General features: G+C 44.5%; 1 protein-coding gene across 1 annotated transcript; it reads right to left on the reverse strand.

The window, feature by feature from the left end:
• Positions 1-583: 583 nt before the first annotated feature.
• On the reverse strand, positions 584-27,932 carry SMC4 (structural maintenance of chromosomes 4). Its single transcript, XM_038145894.1, has 24 exons — positions 27,427-27,932; positions 26,629-26,824; positions 25,366-25,544; positions 24,625-24,816; positions 22,924-23,100; positions 13,140-13,304; positions 11,763-11,890; positions 11,408-11,548; positions 10,544-10,694; positions 10,080-10,244; positions 9,133-9,366; positions 8,383-8,568; positions 7,763-7,924; positions 7,388-7,613; positions 7,212-7,291; positions 6,420-6,572; positions 6,189-6,315; positions 5,157-5,346; positions 4,504-4,648; positions 3,711-3,884; positions 3,084-3,266; positions 2,303-2,535; positions 1,719-1,902; positions 584-1,200 (listed from the first exon to the last, which is right to left on the reverse strand). The coding sequence occupies exons 2-24, from the start codon at positions 26,783-26,785 to the stop codon at positions 1,012-1,014; spliced, it is 3,921 nt and encodes a 1,306-aa protein (XP_038001822.1). The 5' UTR covers positions 26,786-26,824; positions 27,427-27,932; the 3' UTR covers positions 584-1,011.
• Positions 27,933-27,958: the final 26 nt, after the last annotated feature.

Genomic DNA, 27,958 nt, shown 5'->3' on the forward strand with positions numbered 1-27,958 from the left:
TGCAGGAGAATCCTTCTTGATTAGATTGAAAACCTCGTGCAGCAATCCAGCATTATTTTCAATTTCTACTTAAAAGCTCGATTGTTAAAGCTCTACACTTGCTGTTTCTGTATCCTTCCTTTTCTGTATTGCATGGATTTCCTCTGAAGTCCTGATCCACTTCAGCTGAGGAGAGGCGAGCTTTGCTTTGATCCACAACTGCAAAATTCAGTCCTTAACATCCTCCTGGAATTCTGTGCCAGAGACCAGGGCACTGCTGAGCTTCCCCTGCTGGAATTCTGTGCCAGAGACCAGGGCACTGCTGAGCTTCCCCTGCTGGAATTCTCTGCCAGAGATCAGGGCACTGCTGAGCTTCTCCCGCTGGAATTCTGTGCCAGAGATCAGGGCACTGCTGAGCTTCCCTGCTGGAATTCAGAGAACAGGGCATTGCTGAGCTTCCCTGCTGGAATTCAAAGATCAGGGCACTGCTGAGCTTCCCCGCTGGAATTCTCTGCCAGAGATCAGGGCACTGCTGAGTTTCTCCCACTGGAATTCTGTGCCAGAGATCAGGGCACTGCTGAGCTTCCCCCGCTGGAATTCTGTGCCAGAGATCAGGGCACTGCTGAGTTTCTCCCACTGGAATTCTCTGCCAGAGATCAGGGCACTGCTGAGTTTCTCCCACTGGAATTCTTTGCCAGAGATCAGGGCACTGCTGAGTTTCTCCCATAACTCTTGGCAGTTTTGCATTACAGTAAATTACACTGATTCCTTAAATTGCTGTGTGTCTTTGGTGCTGCCCCTGCCCAAGCTGATGCATTCTCTGTTTTCATCAATTTACATCTCCCTTCCCTCGATTCTTACCTGAGATTCAAAACCTGGAATTTACCGATGCTTTGTTTTACTAAAGCAGGTTGTATTAACAAGATCAAATTTTTACAACATTTATTCAAAATTTACAAAACAAAGTCTATGATACAAAATGAGATCAGGCAAAAATAAACAGCAGCCATGGGGCTGGGAGTTGCTTCCTCCCTATTTCTGGGCTGCAGTGCACACAGAGAGACCAAGTTCCTCCAGTCCTTTCACAGCCAGGATTTTGGGGTTGGTGGCCACACTTTTGGTGGTGTTCTGGGTTTTATAAATCCCGATTAATCTGTCTGCAATCTCAAACATGTTGTTCCGCAGGCTGATGATGATGAACTGGGCGTTTTTGGTTTGTTCCTGAAACAGAAGAGATTTGTGTTAGTGCCCAGCATTCCCAAAATCCCCTCTGTCCTGGTGTGGCACACAAAGCCAGGTTTAAAACCGCAGCTGCAGGCAGGGAACTTCCAAGGGCTTCCCTAAGCTGAAGCAGCTGCTCCTAATCTCTGTCAGTTAATAATAACTCTGAATATTCAGTGTTTAATTACCTGAACTGGAGCTGTGTTAGGGGTTTGCTTTGATTAAATACGCTGAGGGCACAAGTTTTAAAGGCATGAAAAAAATTAATTACTACTAATTAAGACCTAGATCAAAGACACTGATGGGAATGACATGGAACCTTGGGAAATCACGAGGAGACATCGGGAACAGCTAAAGTTGTGTATTCTGCCAGTAGTTTGGGGGAAGTCTGTGTGTTCCAGAGGGAGCAGTAAAACTGCAGCAGCCCAGGCCTTCAATCTGCCTGGAATTGTGTGGCCACTTTGTCCCTTCTGGAGGAGGAGGGCACCCGTCAGGAAGCCGAGCCACGAGGAACTCACGTAGATGTAAAATGCCACGATGGAGACGTTCTTGAAGTCGAGGGCGGCGTCGATCTCGTCCATGAAGTACAGCGGGGTGGGTTTGTAGTGGTGCAGGGCAAACACCAGCGCCAGCGAGCTCAGGGTCTTCTCTCCTCCCGACAGGTTGAAGATTTTCTTCCAGCTTTTCTTGGGAGGCCGGACACTGGAACAGAGCAAGAGTTGGGGCTGTCGGGAATTCTGCCCTGTGTCTGAGCTCAGCTGGGTAACTCGGGGCTGTGCCTCGCTGCCTTGCCCAGCTGAACTCCCAGCTCATGGATTTACCCTGGGAACATTCCTGCCATCATTCCCTAGGCAGGATGAAGTGACCTAGGAATTAAGAAGTGCTGGGAAATGAGTTCAAAGCCTTCCAACTGCTTTAGCTCCCGATTTCTCCAGGAGAAAGAAATGAATCTGAGAGCTAAAAACGTGTGGTTTCTGTCACTATTTGCCCACACTGAGCCTTTCTTGGTTCACTGATGATCAGTGAGCATTCACTTTAAAAACAGGTTGAAAAAAGGACTATGATGATTAAAAATTAATGGAATATAAAGTGTTTTGAAAACCTGAACATGATTCCCTCTGAGAAGGGATCCAGACTGTCCACGAGCTCCAGCTCAGCATCCCCTCCCAGCGTGAGCATCTGGTAGTTCTCCTTCAGCTTGTTGGTGATGACATTAAATCCCGCCATGAATTCATTCAGCCTCTGTTTCCTCAGCCCTTCAAAGGCCTCTCTGAATCTGTCCCTCTCACTGGTGATGTTGTCCAGTTCCTCCACGTGCTTCAGGTACAGCTCTTCCTGCAGGGGAAAACAACCAAGCCCAAGGGCCCTTGGAGCAGCTGCAGTTTGGTGTTTAAACCTCAACACTTTTCCTACCATTTGAACATTCCTTCTCCCCAGCCTGGCTAACAGCCCTGAAACAAAACCCCCAAACTGTCTCTCTTTTGCCATCTCTGCTGCTGAGGGAAAACAAAAAACCAAACCTGTGTCAAAATAAAACTACTTCATCTGCTGAATGGTTCACTGTTACTGATGTGAGGAGGGAAAAATCCGGCTACTGTGTGTCTGTCTGGGCTCTGAAGACTTGACTCTGTTAAATAAACATTCCCAGGAGAATCATGGAATTATTTAGATTGGCAAAGACTTCAAGATCACCCGGGAAGTTGTTGTCACCTGACACTGATGGTGTGGGAAACAAAAGGCGCAGGAAGCTCCTAGAAACAACTTTAGCTGCTAGCATCAGGAACGGGTAAATTCCAGGCTCCCAAAGGAAGGAGGGGGCTCAGGCCGGGTTCTCCTGGAATGCCCCGGGCTGGGCTATCCCCCCGGGCATCCCTGGGCCATACCTTGCTCCGGTACTCGGCGATGGCGCCCAGGTTGGGGCGCAGCTGGTGGCGCTGTGCCTCCAGCAGCGCGATTCTCTTGCTGAGCACGTCGGGCTCCGGCAGCGCCTCCAGCTCCTCCTCGCTCAGCGCCCGCAGCTCCTCGGGGGCCTCGCCCTCGATGGCGTGCAGGGACAGCTTGGAGATCTGCAAGCACAGCAGGCAAGTTTAACACACACGTGGAGCTGTTTCTAACAGGAGGGTTTTCTGGGTTAGTACAGGGAAGCTTCTAATCTCCAAATGCTCCAAGATTCTTCCCACGGGTCCCTTTAAAATGGGAAGTGAAAAAGAGAATAAATTCCCTTTATCCTATTAGCCTGCTCCTGCACATACAGCAGGGATCTGAGGAGGAATTTCCCAAGTGCTCTGTTTTCTAAGGGGATGCTGATGGTTCATCCCGTGAGATCCACGGAGAAGCTGTGGCTGCCCCTGGATCCCTGGAAGTGCCCAAGGCCAAGACAGGGCCTGGAGCAAGCAGGGACAATGGAAGGTGTTCCTGAGGGTGGATCTGGATGAGCTTTAAGGTCCCTCCCAGCCCAAACCATTCCACAACTCCCTGATATAAGTTTTTGGAACAAAACCATTTCCTACCTCTTTCTGCCAGTATTTAACCTTTCCCTGGTGGTTGGAAATGTGGCTGTCAATTTGTTCAATTTTCAGCTTGATGCTCAGAGCTTCACCTTGAAGGGCGTGTTCAGCATCCCGAATTGTTGCCATCTCCTGCAGTAAATTCTTCTGCTCCTCCTGCACTGCTGGCAAAGCTTCCTGAATAGAAGAATGGCAAATACCCCCAAAAAGGGCATTAATCAATCACCTACAAAAATGCTACCCCCTTTTTGGGTGAAAAGTCTGTTTTCACTTAATTTCCTCACAGCTATGGATGGAAACAAATAAGTATTCTTAGATTTATAACTGATTATAACTGATCCCTGAATTCTGGATTGACTGAGAAGATGCTGCAGTTTGTATTTTCATTCCACATCTGGGTCAAATGGATCCTACACTAATTCTCAGCTCATTAGAGAAAGACATCAAATCTTAGATTTATTTAACAGCATTTCAGCCATCCTGGTTTTCCCTTTCTCACAGAAATCTAGATGGGGAAACTAAAATCCCACATAACTGGAAAAGTTTTATGTTTAAGAAAGTTTTTGTGTGTAAGAAAAATTTTATGCTTAAGAAACCCAATTTCTTTGGGGAGACCTGGAGTAAGTTTTTTCCTAAACTGGGTCAGGATAAATTTCCAGGTGAGTACAAAAAATGAAAATACACCATTGCCAGAGCCTGGCTGCTCTGCAGAGAGAAGGGGATGTCAGTGGGGCACAGGGAGGATTTAACTCCTCTCCCTGATTTCCCTGGAGCCCAGAGTGGTGCCAGGACTCACCTCAGCCTGCTTGCACTCGTTCATCACCTCGGTGGCTTTCTCCTCCAGCACTGTCATCTCTGCTGTCAATTTCTTCATTTCCTTCTCATTTTCCTCCATCTCCTGCTCCGTGCGCTGCAGAGCCTCCTCGGATTTCTTCAGGTTCCTGCCCAGGGACAGGGAGCTTTGTGCACCTCACAGAAAATAAAGCAGGAGCACAATCTCACTGGCAACAAGGAGGAAGTGCTGGTTTAGGCACCGACTCCCAAACTCCAGAGAGATCCAAGGAAAACAAAGCTGTCTTCCTCAGCAGCCAGACCTCACTAAATGACTTCGTTTCTTCTTTCAGAGTTTGGAATCTCTGTGGAGCGGTGAGCTCCCATAAAAAATAGATCCCATTTTATTTCCTGACAGAGCTCCTAATAAAATCAGTCCCTTCAGATTTGAGCTGCTCCAGCACATCCAACCGAGTGCTATTTTGGACTTGATCCTGAATGTTGCAGTTTAGGCAATATTAAAGAAATAATTCAGGCAAATACTAGAGTAATGCTGATTAAATGTGACTTTTAAACTATTAGAAATGACAAAATGTGACTTCCCTTTCCCTCCCTGAGCTCCACAGAGCACAGCCACTGCGTGAGCACAGCTCCAGCCTGAGGCTCCCCGTGCTGTACCTGTCTGCAGTCCTGGCTGCCACCTGGGCCTTGGTGATGGCTGAGGAGTATTCATCAATTTCCTTGTCAATCTCATCGATTTTGTCCTGCTGAGCCTTCAGTTTCTGGTTGTTGGTGTCCATGATGAGCTGGTGCAGCCGTTTCACTTCCTCCTCCATCTTGGCAGCCTTCTCAGCCAAGCGCTGATACTCTGTGTGTGCAGAAGGGCAGTCAGGGCCCGTGCCAGCCTGGCCCTGCTCCTGGGCACCAGCGTTGGGGGGATAAATGATGCGAGTGACTTCACATGGAAGCTCTGCTCTGCTCCTCTACTGAGAAGTGCACATATTCTCTAGGCTGTGATAAATGATCAGTTGAACTGTGGCAAGCTTCAAAACACACCCACTTCTTTGTGCCACTGCTCTACCAAAGCTCTCCTGCCACGAAACCCACTCAACGTGGATTACTTAATGCACACAGAGTACTTAAATGCAGGAGGTGGTGCATTAGAAATACTCCAAGCTCATTCTTTGCATTTAATTAATGGGAAGATGCTCAAAAGGTACATTTTAAGAACTGGCCAGCAGCATTTCCCAGGAGCTGGTGTGAATGTGTGGTTCCTGCCCCTGCTGAACAGCATCACTGCACAAAAGGGATGTGTTCCCACAAACAATACAGGGATTTATCTTATAGACTCATGGCAGAGCCTCGTTAGAAAGCAAAAACCTTCACTTGACTTTTATATCATTGCCTCCTCATTAACAATTCTTAGCCCTAATTAAACTAAGTTTCCCTATGAATGTGTGATACAGCCACAAAAATCTAAGTTAAGAAACAAAATACTGAAATTATGTTTACTTTAGCTTGACTAAAACATGAACTTGAGCAATTACAAAGAAAAGGGGTTTTACTTTCTGATCTCTAGAAACACTTCAGAAAAATGAGGTCACAAACCAAGACAGGGAACTGAAGCACAAACCCAAACCCATTGCTTCCTCTATTGCTACAAGTGATTACTCCATCTTTTATCTCAAATCCCCTCTCCACAAAATGTACCTTTTTTATAACCATCAAGGACTTTTTCCAGCTCCTTCTGCTTGGTTTTGTCTGGAGCAGCAGCAGCGACTTTGGCTTCGAGTTCCTTGATTTGATTTTTGAGATCAACTTCTTGCTCAGAAAATCCCTGTAGAGAACACAAAACTGGGCTGCAACCTTGTCCTAGAAAAGTCCTTGAGAGCAGCCAGGCCTGTGTGGGGCTGAGGCTGGGAAGTGCTCAGGGGTTCTCACCTGGATACTGGCTGTGTACCTCTCCGAGGTGTTCCTCATGTCCCGGATGTCCTTCTGCAGTTTAACAATGGCTTCCTCGAGCTGGGATTTCTCCTCCTCGCACTGCACGGCTCTCTTGGAATCCCTCTGCAGCTGGGATTCCATTTTGCTGATCTACACAGAATGAGAGGATTATTTACTGATGTCACCATGACAAAACCAAGCCAGGGCTCATCCCTTGTGCTCTTAAAACACAGGAGAAAGTGGAGTAAAAACTTCAGCTTGGGGAGTCTGGAGTGCTGGGAACATCAGCTGTGCCAGTGAGAAACAAGAGGAGCAGCTCCAGATTAAAACCCAAATGGGATTCAGAAGGAAAAGCAAACTGCATCCTGCTCTGCCAAAATGGTGTCCAAACTATCCACGGGAGCACTGAGAGACTGAATTCCATAATGGGCAGGGCTGTGAACACACACAGAATCCCAGAATCCCTGAGGCTGGAAAAGCCTCCAGGACCACAGAGTCACCTGTGCCTGGTCGTCACCTTGTCCCCAGCCCAGAGCACTGAGTGCCACCTCCAGGGACGGGGACTCCAAAGCTCCCTGGGCAGCCCCTGCCAGTGACAACCCTTTTACCCCCGATGCACTTCACAGCATTCTAACCTCTGCTAGCACTGGGAGTTTTGGCTTTGTGACCCTTTGTAATTAGCTCCCATCCCAGAGTGCTCCTGCTCGTGGTGCTTTGAAAGGCACGCGTGTGTCAGAACTGCCCAAACGAAGGAATTCTGCTGGAATTGCATTTCCATGATGTACTCACCTCTTCTTCTGAGATATCCATCACGACTGAGGAGCCCATTCTGCCCTTCATGACTTTTCCTCCCCCACCCGTCATGGTTCCTACGGAAAAAGGGATGGAAAGAGCTCAGAGAACTCCTTGGGCTCCGACAACACCCACAAAGGCTTCCAATTGAGCTCCAGCTGGGGCTGCAGTACCTGACACCTCGATGATTTGTCCTTGCAGGGTTACCACCCTCCACCTTTTCTCCTTTTGGAATGCTATTCTGGTGGCTTCTTCCAGGTTTTTGGCCACCAGAGTGTCCCTGAGAGCGAAGTAGAACACCGGGCGAACCTTCGGGTCCTTCACCTGGATCAGGTCAAAGAGCCGCGGCACGTTCTCAGGAGTTGGGATTTTCTGCATTTTCTTTTCCCACACAGCCATCTACATCCACAGAGGAAATCAAGGAGTCAATCTTTGGGATAAATGTTGAGGTCATCCTGTTATTCTGTGGGATGGTAAGGCTTTAAAAGAAATGCAATCAGACTGCAATTAATAGTAAAATGATTTGTTTTCCCAAGGGTGGGACTCACCTTGTCCAGGGCTATAAAGGTGGCAACTCCAATCCCTCCAGCCTTCAGGAAGTTCACACAGGCCTGGGCAGTGTCGATGGTGTCCACAACAATGTGATCCAAGGATCCACACGAGGAGGAAATGGCCACGTCGTACTTGTCATCGATGGCTCCCAGGTCTCCCTGAGGATGGAGGGACGAGGGGCAAACACTGATTAGTTGGCACCTGGGCTGCTCTTTGAGTTGTGTCCCAGTAAACCCATGAATGCACTTTTTAAAATCTGAATAAACTGATTTTTCTGAAGCAGAGATAATTCTCCTTGGACAAAAAAACTCCAGAACTACAAAACCAGCACTTTTACAATTACACTGATGTGCACCAGGAATGAAAAATTCAGCTCTGAGTTTTCAGAACTTTAAACCAATATTGCTTGGAAAGAAGTGAAAAATGTTTGATTTTACAGCACATCCATGGGATTTACAGCTCTGCTCTCCAAATTCCTAATGCCAGGGAAGTGAGGCAACCCTCTCCAAATTCCTAATGCCAGGGAAGTGAGGCATCCCACACTTCATCACAGGAACACCACACTCAGCTCCTCTGAAGTTCAACACTAGAATTGTAAGAGCCTTCTAACACTTACCAGCCTTCCATAGAGGCCAGGAATATTCCCACATTTCTTCTGCTGGAGCAGAGCCTCGAGCACTTTTCCTCGGCTGCGACTCTGTGCTAAAGAACTTTTGGCTTCCTCCACTTTTTGGCGCAGGTTTCGCACGAGATCCTTGGCCCCGGATTCCTCCCTTTCCAGCTTCTCCAGAGCATTCTCTTTCTGGGGGTTCAAAGACATTGGCTCAGCCTCCCAAAATCTACTGGATTCAGGGAGCCTTCAATGCATGCCTTTGTTCTTTGAGGAATGATTGAGGAGCAGGAAATGAAATTCAAAGAATGGTTTGGGTTGGGAGGGACATTAAAGCTCATCCAGTGCCACCCCTCCATGGCAGGGACACCTGCCACTGTCCCAGGTGCTCCAAGCCCCATCCAGCCTGGCCTGAGGCACTGCCAGGGATCCAGGGGCACCCACAACTGCTCTGGGCACCCTGTGCCAGGGCCTCAGCACCCTGAAGAAGGCTCAGAAATGCAGCCACGTCTCAGTGTCAGATTAAATCTGTTCCCTTGCAGGTATATATAGGATTTAAGTGAAGTCAACACTGGCTTTATAGAGTAAGTCTGAAATCCAGTATTTGTTCCATCAGTAATTATCAGAAAACAGCTTTTCAGTGGTGTTTTAGAGGAGTTAGGTCCTGGTTTATTTTCACCACAATTATTGCCAAAGAGAAGAGTGGACCTTTGGTTTGTGTGTGACTCAGAATGAAATGGGAAAGTCAAGTCTCACCTCCCTGAGCTGCTGCTCAGCCTGGGGTAGTTTCTCAGCGATGTCTTTGATGGCAGCTTTCCTTTCCTTCAGGGTGTTGGAGGTGCTCTCCAGGGCCTCCTGGGCCTCCCTGAGCTGGGCCAGGGCAGAGTTGTACTTGGTCAGGTAGAGGTCCAGCTCTGCCTGCGCTATCTCCATGTTGGAGCGGCTCTCGGTCACCTCGTTGCTGAACTCCATCAGCTCCTTCTCCTTGCCCTGCAGAAACACCAGGAACAGCTCAGCCCCTCAGCTGGGCACAGGGGAACAGGACACGGGATGTGCCTTTCCAGCCCTGGCAGCAGGAAACACTTCTGCTCTCCGGGAGAAGCAGCCTTTCTTCACTAATCAGCAGAATGGCTGGGGATTCATTAACGAGGCCTTCCTAATTATGAAGGATGTCAGGGAGTAATCACAGAGCACTTCCATACAAGCTTTGGAAGGGTTCTCAAAGGTGGGAGGAGCCCTACACATTGAGCTAAATTACAGCTCAAATCCATGGAGAAGCCACTTTCTCGAGGACAGAAAATAACCCTGCAAATTTACAGGATAAATTTCCAGCCTCCAGGCACTGAACACCACCACCACTAACCAAATATTAAAGTAGTTGTTCATTAATTCACAGACCATTCCAGAATATCTTTATTTATTTAAGCAACACCATTGGCTTAAATGTTTTGGTGGCAGAAAATCAGAGTGTATTATTTATATTAAATCTATGAATGAGCTACTTGATGATGTTTGAGCACTCAAAAAGCAGCCAAGGGTTTAGCTGTAATTATTAATTTAAGATTAATTTGCCACCGAGGCTCCTCTGATCTACCACGAGGAACGGTGGAATCGTCAATAAATGGAATTTTACAAGTGCCTGGTGCTGGTTTCCTTCAGAAGAGTGAAGTTACAGCAGGTGGGTAATTCCTGCCTGTGCAAACCTCTTTTTCCTTCTGGATTCCCTTGGTCTCCTCCTGCAGGCTGAACAGGACCTGCCTGAGCTTGGCCTCCTCTTTGTCCTTGGCCTTTGCCAGCAGCTCCTTCTTGGCCGTGGCGTCCTCGATGGCCTTGGCGCTCACGGAGGGGATGTTCTTCAGCTCCTCCACCTGCACAGAAAGGACTTTGAGCCTCCTCTGCCACAGGACAGGAATTCCTGAATCCCTCCTGCATCCAAAGGCAGCCCGAGGGGGGCCAGGTGGATGACACAGCTCCATGAATTAACTCCACTCACGGGGTGATCACTGCAGCGAGGGATTAGCAAATGAACCCTCAGGCTGACTTAAGGACTTCCAAAATCTAATGAAAACAATTCCGACCCCATTTTCCCACCTTCTTTGTGCCCTTCCCATTTTCTCCACAATTTACTGCACTTTCCCAAGCCAATCCAGCTGACCCAACCCCCCACCTTCTCCTTGTCCTTTTGAAACTGCTTCTCCAGTTTTTTAGCCTTGCTCTTGGCGTGTTTGAGTTTCTCCCTCACTTTCACATCCTCCAAATCCAACTGAGTGAATTTTTCTTTATTTTCCTCGATGAACTTTGCAATTTTATTGGATTTTCTGGAGGAAAAAAAAAAAAGAAAAAAGAATGATTTCATGTAGTATAAAAATAAGGCTTACTAAGGTTGCTTTAATAAGTCAACATGGAGAATTTAAGCTAATATTACTCAGGTTTTGTGATTACCAACATCCAATATTTACTATATTCCCAGTATTTTCCCTGGGAAAATGATGTTCCACCAGAAAAAAATCAACGACCCAAGCAATATTAAACATCTTTTCAGAAATTTTCATTTTTTCCTCGACAGAATTAACAATTCCCATCTCTCCCCACTATCCCCTGAGGATGAGCAGGCCAATATTGCAGCTGGATTGGGGATCAGCACCCAGGCAAAGCAATTTTAAGAAACACAATTTCTGCATAAATGATTCATGAGGAAACCAGGGGAAAATTCCCAAATCCGTGTCCCTAAGCGTTAGGGTTGTAAATCTAAAAAGCATTTACTAATTCTTGTTTTGTACAGTCAATATAAAGAAATATTTTAAATCTATTTAGAAGATCAGACATTTCCTTATTGTAATTGTGTGTCTTACCCAGAACCAAATCAAACCTATGTGAATTTGCTTTCATTTATATTAATTTTTTTTGTGCATTAATTTAAATGCCTCTTTGTGTATTTAGATGTACCAGAAGTGACTGTGGTCATCAGATAATTGAATTTTTTGGTGGGAAACATGTAAAACACAGTACTACACATCCCTAAAGTACTCACTTTTCAAGTTCTTTCAAAGCTTTATTCTTGGTTTTTGTTTCCTCTGCAAGTTTACTGCTTTTCTCATTAATACTTTTAGTTTCTTCACTAATTTTCTCCTTCTGCATTTCCAGGTCATTTATTCGTTTCTTTAGGTCATGGCTAGGGAAATAAAAGAACAAATCCTCACTTTTCTCCATCTTCACAATAAATTTCTAGTTCTGATTCTCAGTAACAACAGAACTACGTAAAATATCAAAAATTAACAATAATTTGGAGTTAGAAATGGAAACTATTTCTAATTAGAGATACTGAAGCAAAGTTTAACAGCAGCCCCACCACATTAAAGCCAACCCAAATTGTGAGAATTGCTTACATGTAATATTGACAGATCTGATTCTTTTCCTTAAATATCTGGTTTTCCAAGCGGAGGAACTCAATGGCTTTATTCTTGTCCTCTTCCAAGGCATCTTTTTCTTTCTCCACCAGTTTAACTCTATTTAACTGGAGAAAACAGAGGGGCAGAGCTGAGGCAGGGCCAGCACAACAGGAGGAAACCATGAGGAGAAAATTCCAAACCCTTTGTAGGACATGAATCCTCTGGAAAAATGCTATCAGGAATTACCTCTGCAATGCAATTTTATGGTGATTTCCTTTATCTCAGCCTTCTGACTGGCCATTTTTAGTTTAATTCCTACAACTACAGGTGATGTGTATTTTTAAAACAAGTCTGCTGTAGGATTTACCATGGACACATCAAGGAAAACAAGCTGATTTTATTTGGAGCTTAGTCCTTTTAGTGCTCAATGCACCAATAAAATGTCACAAAAGTAGGATTTTTAGGGGCAGCAGTGATATCTTGTGCAGGCTGCCCTGGAGCAGAGGCTGGGCAGAGTCACAGAATAAAGCAGGGATTTATTGAAAGCATCTCCTCCATGGATCCACCTTGGGCAGCACAAGAGCCCAGCCAGGGCTGCCCCCAAGAGGAACCCAAATGGTCCCAAAATGCACGAGCGCTCCCGGGGTCTCTGCCTTGGCTCAGCTCTGCTCCATTTGCACCTTGCAGTTCATTGTCCAGTTCCAGCTTTAGCCCAGGCACTCCCACCCTGCTTGTTTTTCTCTCTGCAGCCCACGCTGTTTGTGCTCCTGGGCTGAGCTTTGGATCATTTGTCCTTGGTGCCCAGCTGGAGCAGGAATTGTTTTGCCCACCTGCTCTGTGCAGAGCTCAGCATCCCCTGATGTGAAGCCCAGACCCACACACTAAAGCAGCACAGAACCTGAAACCTATAAAGCTGAAACCTGAGGCATCAGTAGTAATTCTGTGTATTTTGAATTCCCCACAGGGCTCTGTGCAGAAATGCTGGGATTGTTTGGGATGCCCCAGGAGTTCACAGAACCACTGGGTTAGAGGAGACCTTCAAGATCATCGAGTCCATCCCAACCCCAACCCCTCAGCTCAACCCTGGCACCCAGTGCCACATCCAGGCTGTTCAACACATCCAGGGATGGTGACTCCTGGGCAGAACATTCCAGAACTTTATCACCCTTTCTGTAAAAACTTTTCCCTATCATCCAGCCTGTATTTGCCTTGGTGCAGCTCGAGGCTGTGTGCTCTGGTTCTGTCAGTTCCTGCAGACAGAGCCCAGCCCAGCTGAGCACAGGCACCTTTCGGGAGCTGTGAGTGATGAGGCCACCCCGAGTCTCCCTTTCTGGGTTGCCCCAGGGTGGTGCTGCAGCCCCAGCCCCCGCTGACCTTCTCCCCGCGGCGCTCGTTGAGCAGCTCCACCCTGCGGCACAGCGTCTGGATGGGCTCCTTGAGCCGCGCCGAGCCGATCAGATCCTCCAGGTACTCCAGCATGCCCTCGTCGTGCTCCGTCTGCCCCTTGGGCTTCATCATGGCAATCTGCTCCACCTCCCCCTTGGGAAACAAAAGTTGGGTGGGTCTTTTAGTGTTGGTTTTTTTTTTTTCTGGGATAGGGAAAGAATTCTGAAAAAAAAAAATCTATGGAATGAGTATGAGATGTTATAAAAAAAAAGAATAAAATAAGGCAGTAATTAGAATTATTCAAACTGGAATATCACAGAATCGTTAGGGTGAAAATATCTCTAAGATCAAGTCCAACCTTCACATTTATTTGGGAAAACAAAGACCAGAATGAGAAGATATTTCCTCTCCAGGTCTGACCGTTCCTTTATTCTCTAAAGATTCAAAATGTGTTTCCCCACCCTAAAAAAGAAGAAGAGAATAAAGCAGGCCCTTGGCAAGAGAGTTTAATCGGGACTGAAGTCCCTGAACAGTCTCTTTAGAAAGAGTCCATAAAATCCTGGCTGATGGATGAACTGGAATTTGAATTAATTTAATTGAGGCTTCCTTGGTGGAGAAAGAAAAGATTCTTTAGGTATGAGGGTTCCTTTGTGTAATTTCCCTTTATGTACCACATTAATTTTAAGTGATTTAGGCAGCATTAAAAATAATTTCAGTTTTCAGAAATAAGATTTAGAAAGGATTAAACAGAGCCAGTGACAAGGACAGTTTGGGTTACTGACAACTCAAAAAACCCCAACCCAACTGTAATTTTTATTTCTTGCACATCTCAAAAAGCAAAACAATTTGTGAATACCTGCTGCTGGTTTGCATAAAACCCCAGTTATCCGTTTGCTCCCTTGTCACAAAAGTGTGGATTCTGTCCCCAGAACTGCCTGTCAGCCCTTGGGGGAGGAATCTGTGCAAGCTCCCCGGTGATTCTGGGATTGTCAGGAGTCTCCCTCCTTGCATTTCAGCGTTTCCTCTGTTTACATCCACGAGGAAACAATCACAGGAAAGATTGTGCTGATCAGGACTGACAGGTTTCCACACTGGGTTCACAGCCCTCATGCTCAGTGTGGGAAATCACAAACCCACCCTGGATTTAACAGGGAAAAATGGCAATTATGGACAAGCAAGGAATGAATCAAATTTCTATTATTTGGCTAAATAGAATTAACCACCTCTAAGAAGGATGATGGTGCAGTTGTGGAGTTTCTCTGTAGCTCACTAATGTGAGTTCTGGAATTACTTTCTTATTGAGAGCAAAAATAAGTACATTTATAAATTATTAATTAAATAATAAGAGTATTAGTTAATATTTAAAATTAAAATAGATTTTTCCAGAAAAGAAATTAAAGGTTCCCTTGAATGGATAAAGGAGAGTGAAAAGGCTGTACCTGCTCTTCTTGACAATGATTAACAGAGCAAACAGATTTTACAACTGCTAAAACTCCACTGAAGTGTTTCCTAATTAATTAGCAGCGCTCATTACTTGATCTCTTCCTTGAATTGTGAATTTAAAAGCCCCAAACCTCCTTGCTCTCGATGAAGGTTGAGCTGCCCGAGGTTGTGAAAGTGAAAGCAAGGCGGGGCAGGCAGACATTTCTTGAGCCCAGGGGAAGGAGCTCGGGAGCTCCTGAGAGCTGGCACCCCCAGCTCGGCCAAGGCTCCAGCAAAACCCCTGGAATTCTGCAATCCCTTCCCTCAGCTGTCCCCCTGTGGCTCGGGGATCCAGGACAGGGAGCAATGTGTAAAACAGAAAGGAAACGCAGCTCTGCTGCTCTGCTCAGACAATCAAAATGGATGTCAACACCCAGCCATGGGTGATGCCAACAAGGAACAAACATCCACACGAGGGAAGAAATTCCTGGGGAAAACCAGCCTTGGATCTGTGCTGGAGAAGCTCCAGGGAAGATGGAGAGCCTGATTCCAAGGGCAGGAGGGACAGGACACAGGGAGCCAGAGGGCAGGGCTGGATGGGACACTGGGCAGGAATTGTGCCCGGGCAGGGTGGGCAGGCCCTGGCACAGGTGCCCAGAGCAGCTGGGGCTGCCCCTGGATCCCTGGCAGTGCCCAAGGCCAGGCTGGACACTGGGGCTGGAGCAGCCTGGGATGGTGGAAGGTGTCCCTGTCCAAGGCTGGGGTGGGGCTGGATGGGATTTAAGGTCCCTTCCCACCCAAGCCATGCCAGGATTCCACATTTCCATACCCACCAAGCCCTTTGGGAAGGTTCTGCACTCAGTGCAAGAGCTCTGAATGGAATTACAACCCCAATTCCAGCTCCTGCAGCGTGTGAAGCCTCCCCCATCCACGCGGATCCATGTGGCCAGCTGCAGCTCTGCTCCATGCACACACATCCCAGCAACAGTTCAGCTCCCACAGAACTCCCCAGGGAACGAGCACTGGGAATCCTACACCACCACCTCATCTATTCACGTTTCCAAGCAATCAGCTGAGCCCCGGGGCAAATCAGGACAAACCTGCCTGGAGCCCATGCTGTAAAATAAGGGAAGAGCCCTTCTCAGCTGCAAGTGGCTTCTCTGGTGAAAAGCAAGAGGAATAAATTCCTGCAATTTGGAACCTGTGTTTCTTTGCACATCTAAACAATTCACAGCTGTGATGTTTAAGATACTTCCTCCATTTAAGAATTTAATTTTCTGTTGTATCTAAGTAAAGAGGAAAATTTTAAAAGAAGTTTCAGGACTGGCAACACCAGCAGCCTGTTCCAGCACTGGTTTAAAATGCTGGATTTGCCCACAACCACAGGAACACGGTTGATCCTCTCAGCACAGCTCTAACCTGAGGTTTTCTGGCACATATGGATTGGAATTTTTAACAAGGTTTTTAACTGCCTGATAAAGGCAAGGTCTGATCTACTCATGAGGCTTTTCCTGCAGTTGTGCTCTAGACACAAGATCCTGCAGAGGTAACTCCCATTTGCTGACTGTGCTCCAGAACATTCCCTGTGGGAATGAGTCCTGTTCCCCAAGGCTATGGAGTGTGAGTGGCACAAAGTGCTGATCCCAGCAGGGATCCCAGCCCCCAGAGGTGTGACTGGGATTGTGGGGCACTGGGACAGTGCTGAACAGGAATTCTGGGATCCAGCCACCTCATCTCTTCCGTGGAAGAGACAGGGATGGCAGAAAGCCTCTGGCATTGAAAAATGACTGACAGCAAGCTGAGAACTCTTCCTGAAGAGCAAACACCATTTTTTGGGTCAGAAGGGGCCTTAAGGGACACTTAGGGTACCCTGGGCACTGCCAGGGATCCAGGGGCAGCCACAGCTGCTCTGGGAATCCCATCCCAGCCCCTCCTCAGCCTGCCAGGCAGGAATTCCTCCCCAGAATCCCATCCAGCCCTGCCCTTGGGCAGGAGGAGCTGTTGGTGGAGAACCTAGGCAGATGTTTGTTTTCATCCCTGAGTATTTGGGATAAAGCTTTGGGAAGGCAGTGCCTTGAACACCCCGAGTTGTGTCCAGCCCATCACTGCAGCATTCCCAGAGCTCTCTGTCAATGTCCCACAGAATAATTATGGCACCAAGCAGGTAAAAACAGCTTTCCAGGATTTTGGAGTCTCAATTTCTGCTGTCTTCAGCTCAGCTTTGAACAGCTGAGAACCTTGGGAGAGCGTGGAGTTCAGCAGCTGGGAATGCACCGAGCCCTGGGCAGGAGCTCAGGGCACTGTGGGTGGTTTTTGAGGGGAATTTTGTGGCGCACTTGTGCTGGTTTAGGTTTTGGGTTTGTGGGGGTTTTTTTAGGGGAGCTCTCCACCACTAATCAGAGCTAGAGAAATGTGACATCCGACTGAAGTGAAAATCCCAGTTGTGCTCAGAAGAAATGGCTTTAGAGAAAATATTTTCTGGAAAATGCAACACAGTGGATCAGGAAAACCTTCCCTGGCTAGGGACAGGTCAAAATACATAAATTTGTTTCAAAACCCCATGAAACCACCAGAAAATTTAATGTATGACAACTTTGACTGGGATACTTAGTAGTTTTAGGAATATTTAGTATTTTTAAGACAATTTTTTAAAATTCAGAACCTTATTTTAGTAGTTTCATTGTAGCAGCAACATATTTTTATAATAGCAAAGCTTTTAAAATGCTTTTTAAAGCACCATAAGAGGAAGTTTTCTTATTGAGACCAAAATCTTTGAGTCTCAGCAAACTTTACTGTAATCCAACCATAATACCTGTTCCAGCAGAATTCCAATTATCCTGTAAATTAATATTTAACAATAATCATACCTTAGTATTGTAACCTCTCAATAGATACAATTTGCTTTCTAAATCGAGTATTACATAAATTATTTTGCAATTTTATGATATTGCACAATGAAATGGAATTAATGTCTGAATGCAGTGTTTGGGACATAATTGAATTTATCAAGCATCACAAGATGAAGGGGTATTTGGGATGAAATAGTCCTATAAATGCATGGGTAATTAAAATTCAATGTAAGCAGTGTAAAAAGCACCTTGATTTGCACTTTTGTGGAGGATTAGAGCAGCCAGAGCTAAAATCTGCTATTTGTTTGTCCAAATGTTAAAAACCCATCTTAATTCAAATTACACCCCAATTTCAATCATGTTCTGAACTTTTTACCATGGAACTGAGACAGAAGTGACCCAGCACAGGGCAAAGCTCTGTTCATCAAAGTCAAGTTGTATTTGACTCTGTTGTCCAGAGCACAGCAATGTTTCACTTCTCTCAAGCACTGAAGCCAACGGAGATGAGGAGATTTTGGAAGAGCTTCTCCAGGAGCTGAAAACTCCTCAGCATCACAAGGGAGTGACCCGGGATTTGTTCAAAGGAAAACTCCCATTAAAACATCTGGAATGTTTGTTACAAAGCTGAATTTCTAGAGATTTAGAAGAGAAAATCCAAGCCTAACTCCTGGATTTCCTCTGCCTCCTTACCCCCCTCCTGCACACAGAGCAGAACCAGCCTAGAACAGTTCCTGCTGCTGAGATCAGCTTTTGGCTCTTTCAGCTCAGTTCCACCTGTCTGACACCGCCTGGAACTGCAGCAAAAGCCAAGGTGAGGAACATTCAGGGGAAAAGCAGCCTGGATGGTGTGGAATTTTGTTTTCTCACTACATTGTGCCATCAATTTCTTGCTAACAAGGCACCAAAAGTGCATTTTGCTCTTCAAAAAGCCTTTAGGCAGCAAGATGAGACAAGTGTCTCCCTTTCTCTGGCTGCAGCTTCCACTGATTTCACCCTCTCTCCCAGATTTCAATTTTTAATTTTTTATGTGCTCACACTTGACTTTGGGTTTTTTTCCCCACTTGACCACTGTGGTAGCTCTCATTTTTAAGCAGGATTACAATAAAGAATGGCAAAATTAAGTCCTAAATTTCTGTGTCTTTAATTTATTTATTTATTTTATCTCATCTCACAGAGCTTTGCCCATGAATTGCAATTCTGCACCCATGGATTTTGGAGTATGTATGGAGAGCCAATATTCCCATAACCTCATTATCCCCCTGCAGTAACACAGCTCTGGGAAGTTACAACAGATTGTTTGGAGATTTTTTTCCCTGTAATTCCAAGTTATTGTTGCTATTACTTAATGCTTGCAGTCTTATCTCATTTTTACACTTCAATTTTACCACATGGTGAATACACAGAAGGGGAAAAAAATCACCAAAAGCTCCTTTCCAGGAAAACTCAGTGGGAAATAAAGTCAAATACAAAATAAAAGTACTTATAAAAATCTGCAGTGTCACCACTGGCCAGAGATGAGGAAAATCTCAGTCTGAGCCTTTATACAACACTCAGCTGTGTGCACAGAACTACAATCCTGCATGCTGGAAAGAAGTTTACAAGTTTTAAGGACATTGCTGTGTTCAATATCAGAGCACAAAGTGAGTGCAAATCCAGAGTCACTTTGGAATTTAAATCAGGAATTGGCAAACCCAACCTGCAGCGTTTGATTTGTTATTGGGGTGTTCTAAAGAAAATATTCAATCAGCACTTATTTTCTCCTCCCATTTTTCCGTGGCTTTCTGCAGAATTTCCTACAGGAACAACCCTCTCTTCACCCCCCACGCTGGCAGCAGGTATTTTCTAATCCCATTTATAACCCCGTTTAGAGCCTCAGCTCCAGTGTCCCATCAGGAGCACAGAGCTCAACAATTGGGAATTTCTGGTTTATCTCAAAGGAGAAGAAAATCTCTCCCTCATTTCCTCCCCACTCCCCTGGAAGTGACTCCCACATTGTTTCCACAGGAGCAGGTGAAAAACCTGACAGAATTTCCTTCCTGGCAGCCTCATCTTGCCACAGGACAAAACTGAGCTCCAAAATACAAATTACACCAAATAAAACCAGTTACAAAATACACCAAATAAAACCAGTTACAAAATGCACAGAATAAAACCAGTTACAAAATACACCAAATAAAACCAGTTACAAAATACACCAAATAAAATCCCTGCAGTTGTTTCGACCTAAGATGACAAGAGAATATTTCAATTGAGTTTATCAAATATATTCAAGTGAAAATCACTGTAAATAGGACAAAATTGACTTAAACCAGTTCTACTTTGTTTTTAAGACCCTGAAATAAACTCAAATCCACTCAGAAGTTTGTTGCCATGAGTGCAGAATGAATTCTGCACTGCTGATGTGCAGAGGGGCTGCTGGGGGTTACCTGGGCAGCTCCACTTGGCTTTTCCATCCTTTTTGGTGACTCTGCTTCTCACCCTGCCCATCCCAGGGGTGGCCACAGATCCCAAATATTCCCCCTGCACTTCCAAGGCTCCCATTGTCTCCTCATTCCTTAGAGGAAAGCACAGAAGGCTGAGATGTCTGAGCCCTTCAGAGGAGTTCAGGAACAGCACAAACACTCGGAGTCTGTCAGCCTGGCCAGAGCAGGCCTCCAAGGCTTTCAGTCAACGCTCAGTGATTTTATTTGTTGTTTTTTACACCTTTCCAAGCTCCTGCAAGGTGTGGAAGACAGAAAAGCAGCAGCAAGGTGCCAGATTCTCCCCCAAACTCTCTTTTTTTAAGTGACAAGATGTACTTTCTTCCCGCCGCAGTTTCAGGCTGTGGCAAGCTCATTAAAAATGCAACATATTGGTGATTATTTTAAATAATAATTATTATAATAATGCAAAAGAATTATCTATTCCTGAAGTACTACAAGCACAGGGCAATTTATTAAAAACATGCCCTGTGGAGTGGTGGAGTTCAGGATCCCAGAAGTGACAAACTCCTCCTGTTCTGTGCTGGCAGCCTCCCACTGGAGCCAGAAGAATTCTGCAGCCAGATTTATTGCAATTTGCAAGTTCAGGCACAGAATTTGTCATTTTTCTAGAACTACTCAATTGCTGTCACATTTTCTGTTTTCCCACAGGTGGTTTTTTTTGTGATTTTACTCAGCAGTAGTTTGATTTGAATATTTGCAGTCTGGCATCAGCAGAAACACCTATACCAAAACTCAGCTTTCAAATTTTACCCTAAAAAGCACCAAAATCAGCAGAAAAACACTGCAGAATAGGGAGGGAAAGGGGGAAAAGGAAGCAAAAAAACCTGAAGCAGTCTTCTAAAAAGTAAATATTTTCCATTGAGTAATGGCAATTATGTGAGCAAGATAAAATCAAAGCTCTGAAGGTGTTGGTACTACATGCAGGACATGTTCTCCTACAACATTTTCTTAGTACTGACAGCAAATGTTCTGCCACACACCCAAACCAGCACTTGATAATCCTTCATTAATATTTTTCCCCAAAATCCAGAGTATAAATGAAATATTTTAATTACACCCTATTGATACAGCCAAAAATCAGAGATTTAGAACTTATTTAAAAATTTAAAATTCAACTCACTTTAATTAAACTCTTAGTTTTGCTGCTAAAAAAAATGTAAAAGCCAAATAAACCTGTTACTTATCCCTTCAATTTTAAATTATTTGAAAAACATTAGGGGGGCAAAATGCAATCCTTGTGATAACAATCCACAGCCTTAGATGGTTTTATTTCCTTCTAACTATAAATTTCAGGATTTTGGGGTTGAAGTTCTGCTGTCATTCTGTGGAAAATATTGCTCCATTTCCCAAGTGGAAGCAGTGAATTTTGGACAGTCAGATCAGTGGATTTCACTTTAAAAAGGCAAAGAGAAAGGCCCTGCCCTGTCAGAAAAGCTAAACAAGGCAGAAAATCTCAGTGCAGTTTGAGACAAAGCCTGGTGTGATGAAATATGAAAATTATGGTGGGAAAGCTTTGGTTTATGCTTAATATTTGCTCTACTTCCCCTTATTTCCCTTCGTGGGGTGGAAAGCCTGAAATTCCAGCTTTTAGGAAAAAAAGGATGCTCCCCTCATTGAAACAATTTGTGGGAGAAGAAAACAAATCTCATTTTGGGGAAAAAATATAAAATAAATGAAGCTAACAATATCCTCTTCCAAATGCTCCCTCCCCTGCTCCCAGGGTTCTCCAACTGAGCTTTGGGATCTCTGGCCCAGCACTCCCACCCTGCTTCATCTTTCACTTCACATTTCTCCCTTCTGGAAATTCTGGCAAAATGAGATTGCAGAACAACTGTATTTAAATTAAAAAAAAGGATGTATTTACTCCAAGTTGTTTTCTTGGAGGTGCTTCTCACTCCATCCTGGAGCAGAAAATACAGGAATAAAGTGTTGGAGGAAATAATTAATTGGCATGGAGACTTGCAAACAGAGATATCCTCTTTTTGTGGGTGTAGCTGTGAAAAAGGACTGCACAGAAAGCCTGGAGGAAGTGAAGCAAGCACAGCCACCCAGCTACAAGTTCTTTAAATATTTTGGTTTTTTAGAGGGGAACTGGAAGCTCCTTTGACGGAACCAGGCCTAAAATAAACTCTATTAAACATTTCAGACCTTGGGAAGCTCCCACTGCTCACTGATTTCTAGGACAGAGCAGATTTGGGAGTTATTAGTAATTACAGGTAATGGCAGAAATAGTTATTTAATGGAATTAATATTTAAATACTTGTAGCTTAATTTACATTTTAATTGGCTGGCAGATAGCAAAATTCTCATTATTTAAAAACTAGGAAAACAAAATAATGTTGCTCCCTTCAGCCTGACTTTAAACCAGCAAACAGATGCAAGCAAGCCTCAGAATCTGAAGGCCAAACATGAACATAAATGATATTCTACTGACAAATTGTGATTCATTTTACGGAACTGTAATTGGTTATAAATGTTGGTTAAAACTCTTTCTGGAGCTGGTAAAGAAGTGTAAACAACACACACAGTTCAGGGGATTTTTCATGCACAATTCATTGTCTCAGTAAAACCCTGTGTCCATGAGAGCAGCAGGCAGCAGCAGATGAAAGAATGAAACAATTCTGATTTCAGTAATACTGATGGAGCTCAGAGATCAAGCCCCCAGGTGCTGAGGCTCTGCCACGCTGAAGCAGCACAATAATATTGGGGTTGAAGGTTTCTTTGACACTCCAATATTTACGTGCTGCTAGGGCGGAACGAGCACGAGTCCTGCAGGCAGAACACAAAATCCCCTCCTGGAAAAAGGGACAGAGTGCTTCTGTCCTTCTGTCCTTCCCAGCGCTTCTGAGCCTTCAATTCCTGCAGCAGCAAATAATGATTTGCACCCTGAGCAGAGCATGCAAACCATGATGTGCTGCTACAGCACTTCAAGGCCTCCAAGGCAACTTTTCAAACGTGCATTGTTTAGAGTTTTACCTGGAAATACAACTTTCAAACGGGTGTTACTCACACACCAACCTGTAAAATTAAGAACCTGTTATGATCCAGATCAATCCCGTGGCTTCGGAGCAGCATCCCAACATCTCTGAATGTCTTTTTCTTGCCATTGATGTAGTAGGTGGAGGAATTGTCTCTATAGGCAGTTCTAGAGACACAGAATTTGCTGTCAGGAATGACTTCGTAATCGTCTCCTTCCTGCTTTGAGGACACACAAAGCCAGAGAAACAATTACTGTAGATGGGAATTTACCTCCTATTTCACAATGAACCAGATAAGTTTCATCACGAGCTGTTTTTATCATGGACTCTGAGTTGTACAAGTGGGAGCCGTTTTAAAATTGCATCTCTCAAAAAAGAGAGAAAAACAACAACACAACAATCCTTGGAGAGGGGGACAGAAATGCCCTGAGCTGCCTTCCTGGGGTGCCTTCCCCCTGGAACTGCCAGGGGCTGTGCTGGCCCAGCCTGGAGCACCTCTGGGAGCCCTGCACAGCTCCCTGCACTCACAGCTCCTCCAGAGCTGCTCTCAGCTCCACTGAGAAGCTGCACAAGATAAAAAAGCCAAACATTAAAGATGTGACAAATGTGACATCAGCAGCTTCAAAAGAGAGCTTCCATTTACCTCCAGAGCAGCAGCCAAAATAAAGCTGGTGCCAGGCTTCAAGAAGTTAAAACTCACCCAGATTAACCCCCAAGAGCTCTCAAATTGCTCTCTGGTTTTGAATCAAACTCAGCTTCTGGATGTTCACACAAAGTCAAAAAAAATTTTAAAAATTCATCTATTTAAATTTTTAAATCTGGTTATTATGAACACAAAAAGAAAAAAAAAATAAGTGTCTATTCAAACAGTTCCTAAAAAAGGCTGTAAATGCTGCCACTTTATTAACACTATTTTTGGAATTTCAGTGTACACTTCCCACTTTTTTGGTTGACCCTAAATTTAAAAGTTTGGATGTGTGCACAAAAAAGAAATTTAAATTAGGAGAAATAAATTCTTTGCACCACGATTGCAATAAATCAACAAAAAAATGCTAAAGTTTTTATCAATACACAAAGCAGCAAGCAAAATAAATATTTTTTTAATTTGCCAACACTTTCTATTTCATTCAAACAAAATATCAGTTTCAAAAAATTTTAGTGGTAGAATGTGGGGTCCAGAATTTTTGCTGGAAAATCTGTTATAAAATTACAGGCATGTTTGCAGTACATAAAGTGTAAATAAGTTTCAGATTCATTATATATTTTTCTAAATTTTGATAACCCAAAATAATTTCTAATTGGTTTGAAAAGTTTTTCTTAAATAGGTTTTAAGAAGTAAAACATGTATTTGTGTAATACATTTAAGAATATCTGATATGTCCAAATACAGATTTATAAATTCCCATTAATTCTTTTAGTTGCAGAAAGAAATTTATTTACTTGAGGTAAACAAGATTACAAATTAAAACGAGTTCTTCTTAAAATAATGATTAAAAATGTCTAAATTGTTTTCAAACAGAAATCTACCACATATTAGTCCTGCAGCAAATTACAGAATCCTTACTGAGATTTTAAGAGCTGCACTACTCAACAGAGGATTTTTAAAGTTAATTAACACTGATGGTTTATATCCCAAAGGTAAACTAATCCTGCTAGGAAGTTTTCCCCAGCTCCAACGAAAATAAGCAAATATTAAAAGTTTTTCAGCTCCTTAAGGGAAAAAAGCTGGGCTCATACATACCTTGTCAGTGATCTTTTGGAAGTGAACTTCCACAGAGCAGCTGGGGATGTCCTTGTGCTCATCAGAATTGTGGATCAGCACCGAGAGCTTTTTGGATCGGATTTTTTGGGCTCGATAGCCGAACACAAAAAGCAGGGAATCGATGATATTGGATTTGCCGCTGCCGTTTGGCCCGATAATGCACGAGAAACGCTGCACAGAGAGGGGGAAGAGTGATCTTCAAAGGGAAAGGAGTCCTGCCCGGCGTCCCTCACCCATTTCAAGCACGATTATTCCTCGTGCGTGCAAGTGTCTGAGAGCTGAGCTCCTGCTGCCAAGGTAGAAGTGAATAAAAGCCCCAGAGCTCAGCTCAGCTTTCCCAGCTGCACCGGTTAACCCAAAGCCCTGCACTTCGCAGCCTTCACCAGCAAAGTTTCATGCTCAGCCACGTAAGTCTCTTGTGGGCACAAAAAAATATTCTCTTTCTTCAAACACGGCCCTAAAAGTTCCCCAGCAAACGAAATCAAGAGAAAAGAGAGTTTTTCTAAGCTGTGCTGACAAATTAAAATTGCACAGCATTGGAAAGTTGCACTTAACTGTTTTCTCTACTTAATTTAGAATATTACTATCAAAATATTTCTAAACCTTAAATATTTTTTCAGTTATTTTGAGGTCAGCTTAGATGAAAATGCAGGAAGGAATAATAGCACCCAGTGAAGTCTTACCTTCAGTTCAAAACTACCAAAGGAAAAAGAAAGATACCTTGTGAAAAGGTCCCAGAGTTTGCTCCCCTGCATAGGATTTGAAGTTCTGGTTTACAATGTGAGTGATCATGAGGCGAGGAGCACCAGGTTCACTGGTCATTGCTGGAGGTGGGGGAGGAGGGATGCTACCCAAAATCTCTTCTAAACTTCGATTATCCACCACCTCATCTGAGGCTGCTAAAACCCATCCAAACAAACAGAAAGATAAAAAAAAAACAACAAAAAAAAAGCAATTGTAAGCTCTCAGTGATTTGACACCTTTTAAAATGTTGAACCGAAAAAGCAAACATCATTTCTGTCTGAACCAAACTACATTTTGGCCTGTAGTTATTAATATGAGCTGAGTGGAATTAAAATTCTTCTTTCCACAAACAAAATGTTTTTTAAGAGCTACTTAAGATGTCCCATCGCTGGGTTTGTTCTTTCATTATGTAATTCTTATTCCAACACACTTTAACAGGCCCCCTGCAATTCCAACAGCTCCAACCATCACAATAAATCTGCAAATCCGAAGCAGGCAAAGCCTTGCTGATGAATAAGTGCAAAGCCACATTTCAGAGTCACTGTGCAAGATTTGGGGATCTCTCACGAGGCTCTGAAAGCTGCAATGACAGCACGGCTGCTCTGCAAAGACAGGAAGTTTGTTACGAAAACAAACTGGCCCCCTGGATATCAGCAGAGCAGCTTTTCCCCAGGCACCAGCTACTCCTCCTTCCAACAGGCAGCAGTTTGTGCCACCAGTTTCAAGGTATTTGTCAAATACCTGCCTTTAAGGACTGCACATCTGGCTCCCTAAAAAGTTACACAGCTGCTGGTTTTGCAGATTTTTTTCTGCGAAAGCTCAGCTTAAGGAACTCGAGAAAATACACTGCTTCGTGAAAAAGAAAGTCAAATCATTTTAAGAGTTAAGTAAATAAACTTGACATTTATTCCATTCCAAGAAATCCCATACCATTGGCCGCCTATAAATTTGAAAAATCCTGCTGCTGTACCACAATCTTAAGTACAATGTTCCAGATCAGAGCTCCGAAATAGGCTTTATTAGGAGAAAGTCTACAAATCGCTTTTGCACTTGTACTGGGCCAAACCCTTTAACTCTTTGCAAGCTCTTTTGAGCATTTTAAAAACAGTTTTAAATTGCCAGGGGTTTCAGCGTTGCTTTGTAGGGGGGAAAAGAGCAAATCCCATCGGGAAGGGTTGGGAAATTCAAGTTGCTGCTGAGGAGGCTCAAGGAGCACCAGGACAGGCGGCCCAGACCTACCTTGGGGAGGTTCTTTGTCAGGCTCCCTGGTGCCTTGGTTTTCCACTTCCATGTCCATGGAGGACTCCTCCAAGGGCTCCCTGCCCTTCCCACGGGCTGCATTGGAGGTTTTGGTGCTCTTGCCCGGCACGGTCCCTGTCGGCTGCTCCCCTTCCATTCCAAGCAATCAAACAACTGAAGGGCTCTATCTCCTTTGCTAACACAAACAAGAGAACCCCGTGATCTCAGCACCGAGCTACAGCCCCGCAAGGAATTCACCTACACCTCTGCCCAGATGCTTGACTCATTTAGAAACTTAAGACTGGAGGCATTTAGAAGACAAAAATCCAAATTTGAAACAAAATATCGAGGTTAGCTTCATAATGATATATTTTAAGATACATCACCCCCAAAAACGAGGGGCAGAGCCTGATCTGTTCTAACAGCATGGATCTACCTGCTGCCAGCTCATGGGGACATGTTAGGGCAGTGACTTTGCTCCCTGAAAGCCACCCTGGTGCTGGGGGCAGAAGAGTTAAAGACACATTGAATAACAAGCCCAGGAGCCACATGTCCCTACTCTCCTGGAAGAACTCGTTATATTTCAGACCTGACACTCGTTTTACTTTCAATAATCCGTGCTAAATATTGTATGGCTATAGAGAGATTGATAAACAGACAGAGAAACAAAAGCCCTGCATGATCATAGCGAAGATTTGACTCTTAAATAATTTAAATCGACACACTCTGCTCCCAAAATACAACACAGCCCCTCCTGCCAGCATTCAGCATTTCAGAGAGAAAGCAAAAACGAAATACCTTCATCTAGCCGGGATGTTAAAGTGATCTGAGCAAGGACGAGCATTACAAAAGCCATCAGCTGGCACTCAGCACAGCTCCCCAAACGGGTGAAGAGAAAGCACCCGATGAGAAGAAAAGGAGCGAAACTCTCCCCAAAGAGTTGAAATCGCAGCAAGTGGCGAAGTGAGTTCGCAGAAAAACAGACATGAGAAAGTTTACTTCTCACAAGATAAAAAACTGACGTGGTTAGAAAGTCATCTTACAATTGGTGCCAATCATTTGACGTTTTCAGACCTACCCCCAGCCCACACTCTCATGAGAGTCCTTCATTGGGGACAATGGGGGAGGGGGAAAATGAGAGACAGAACTCATTTTCAGGCAATTTCAGTCTATGACCCCGTTCAGAACTGTTCCGCAATGGCTGTCGCGGACAATTACAGCCTCTCAAAGCACATTTATTTATTTTTTTTTCCCCGAACTGCTCCACTCCAACAGAATTGTGCAATATAGACCTATTTACCTTCCCAACCCTTCCCCCCCCCACGCCGGA

The sequence above is a fragment of the Motacilla alba genome, chromosome 9 (assembly GCF_015832195.1).
Source record: "Motacilla alba alba isolate MOTALB_02 chromosome 9, Motacilla_alba_V1.0_pri, whole genome shotgun sequence".
Classification (NCBI taxonomy): domain Eukaryota; kingdom Metazoa; phylum Chordata; class Aves; order Passeriformes; family Motacillidae; genus Motacilla; species Motacilla alba.

What these genes read in the sequence shown, in the direction of transcription:
- SMC4 (XM_038145894.1), bottom strand. Translation starts at nt 26,785, where the DNA reads ATGGAAGGGGAGCAGCCGACAGGGACCGTGCCGGGCAAGAGCACCAAA. An exon ending in ACGAGTGCAAGCAGGCTGAG is followed by an intron (nt 3,885 to 4,503) that starts GTGAGTCCTGGC and finishes TCTTCTATTCAG; the next exon opens with GAAGCTTTGCCAGCAGTGCA. An exon ending in TCAGAGGGAATCATGTTCAG is followed by an intron (nt 1,903 to 2,302) that starts GTTTTCAAAACA and finishes GCTCTGTTCCAG; the next exon opens with TGTCCGGCCTCCCAAGAAAA.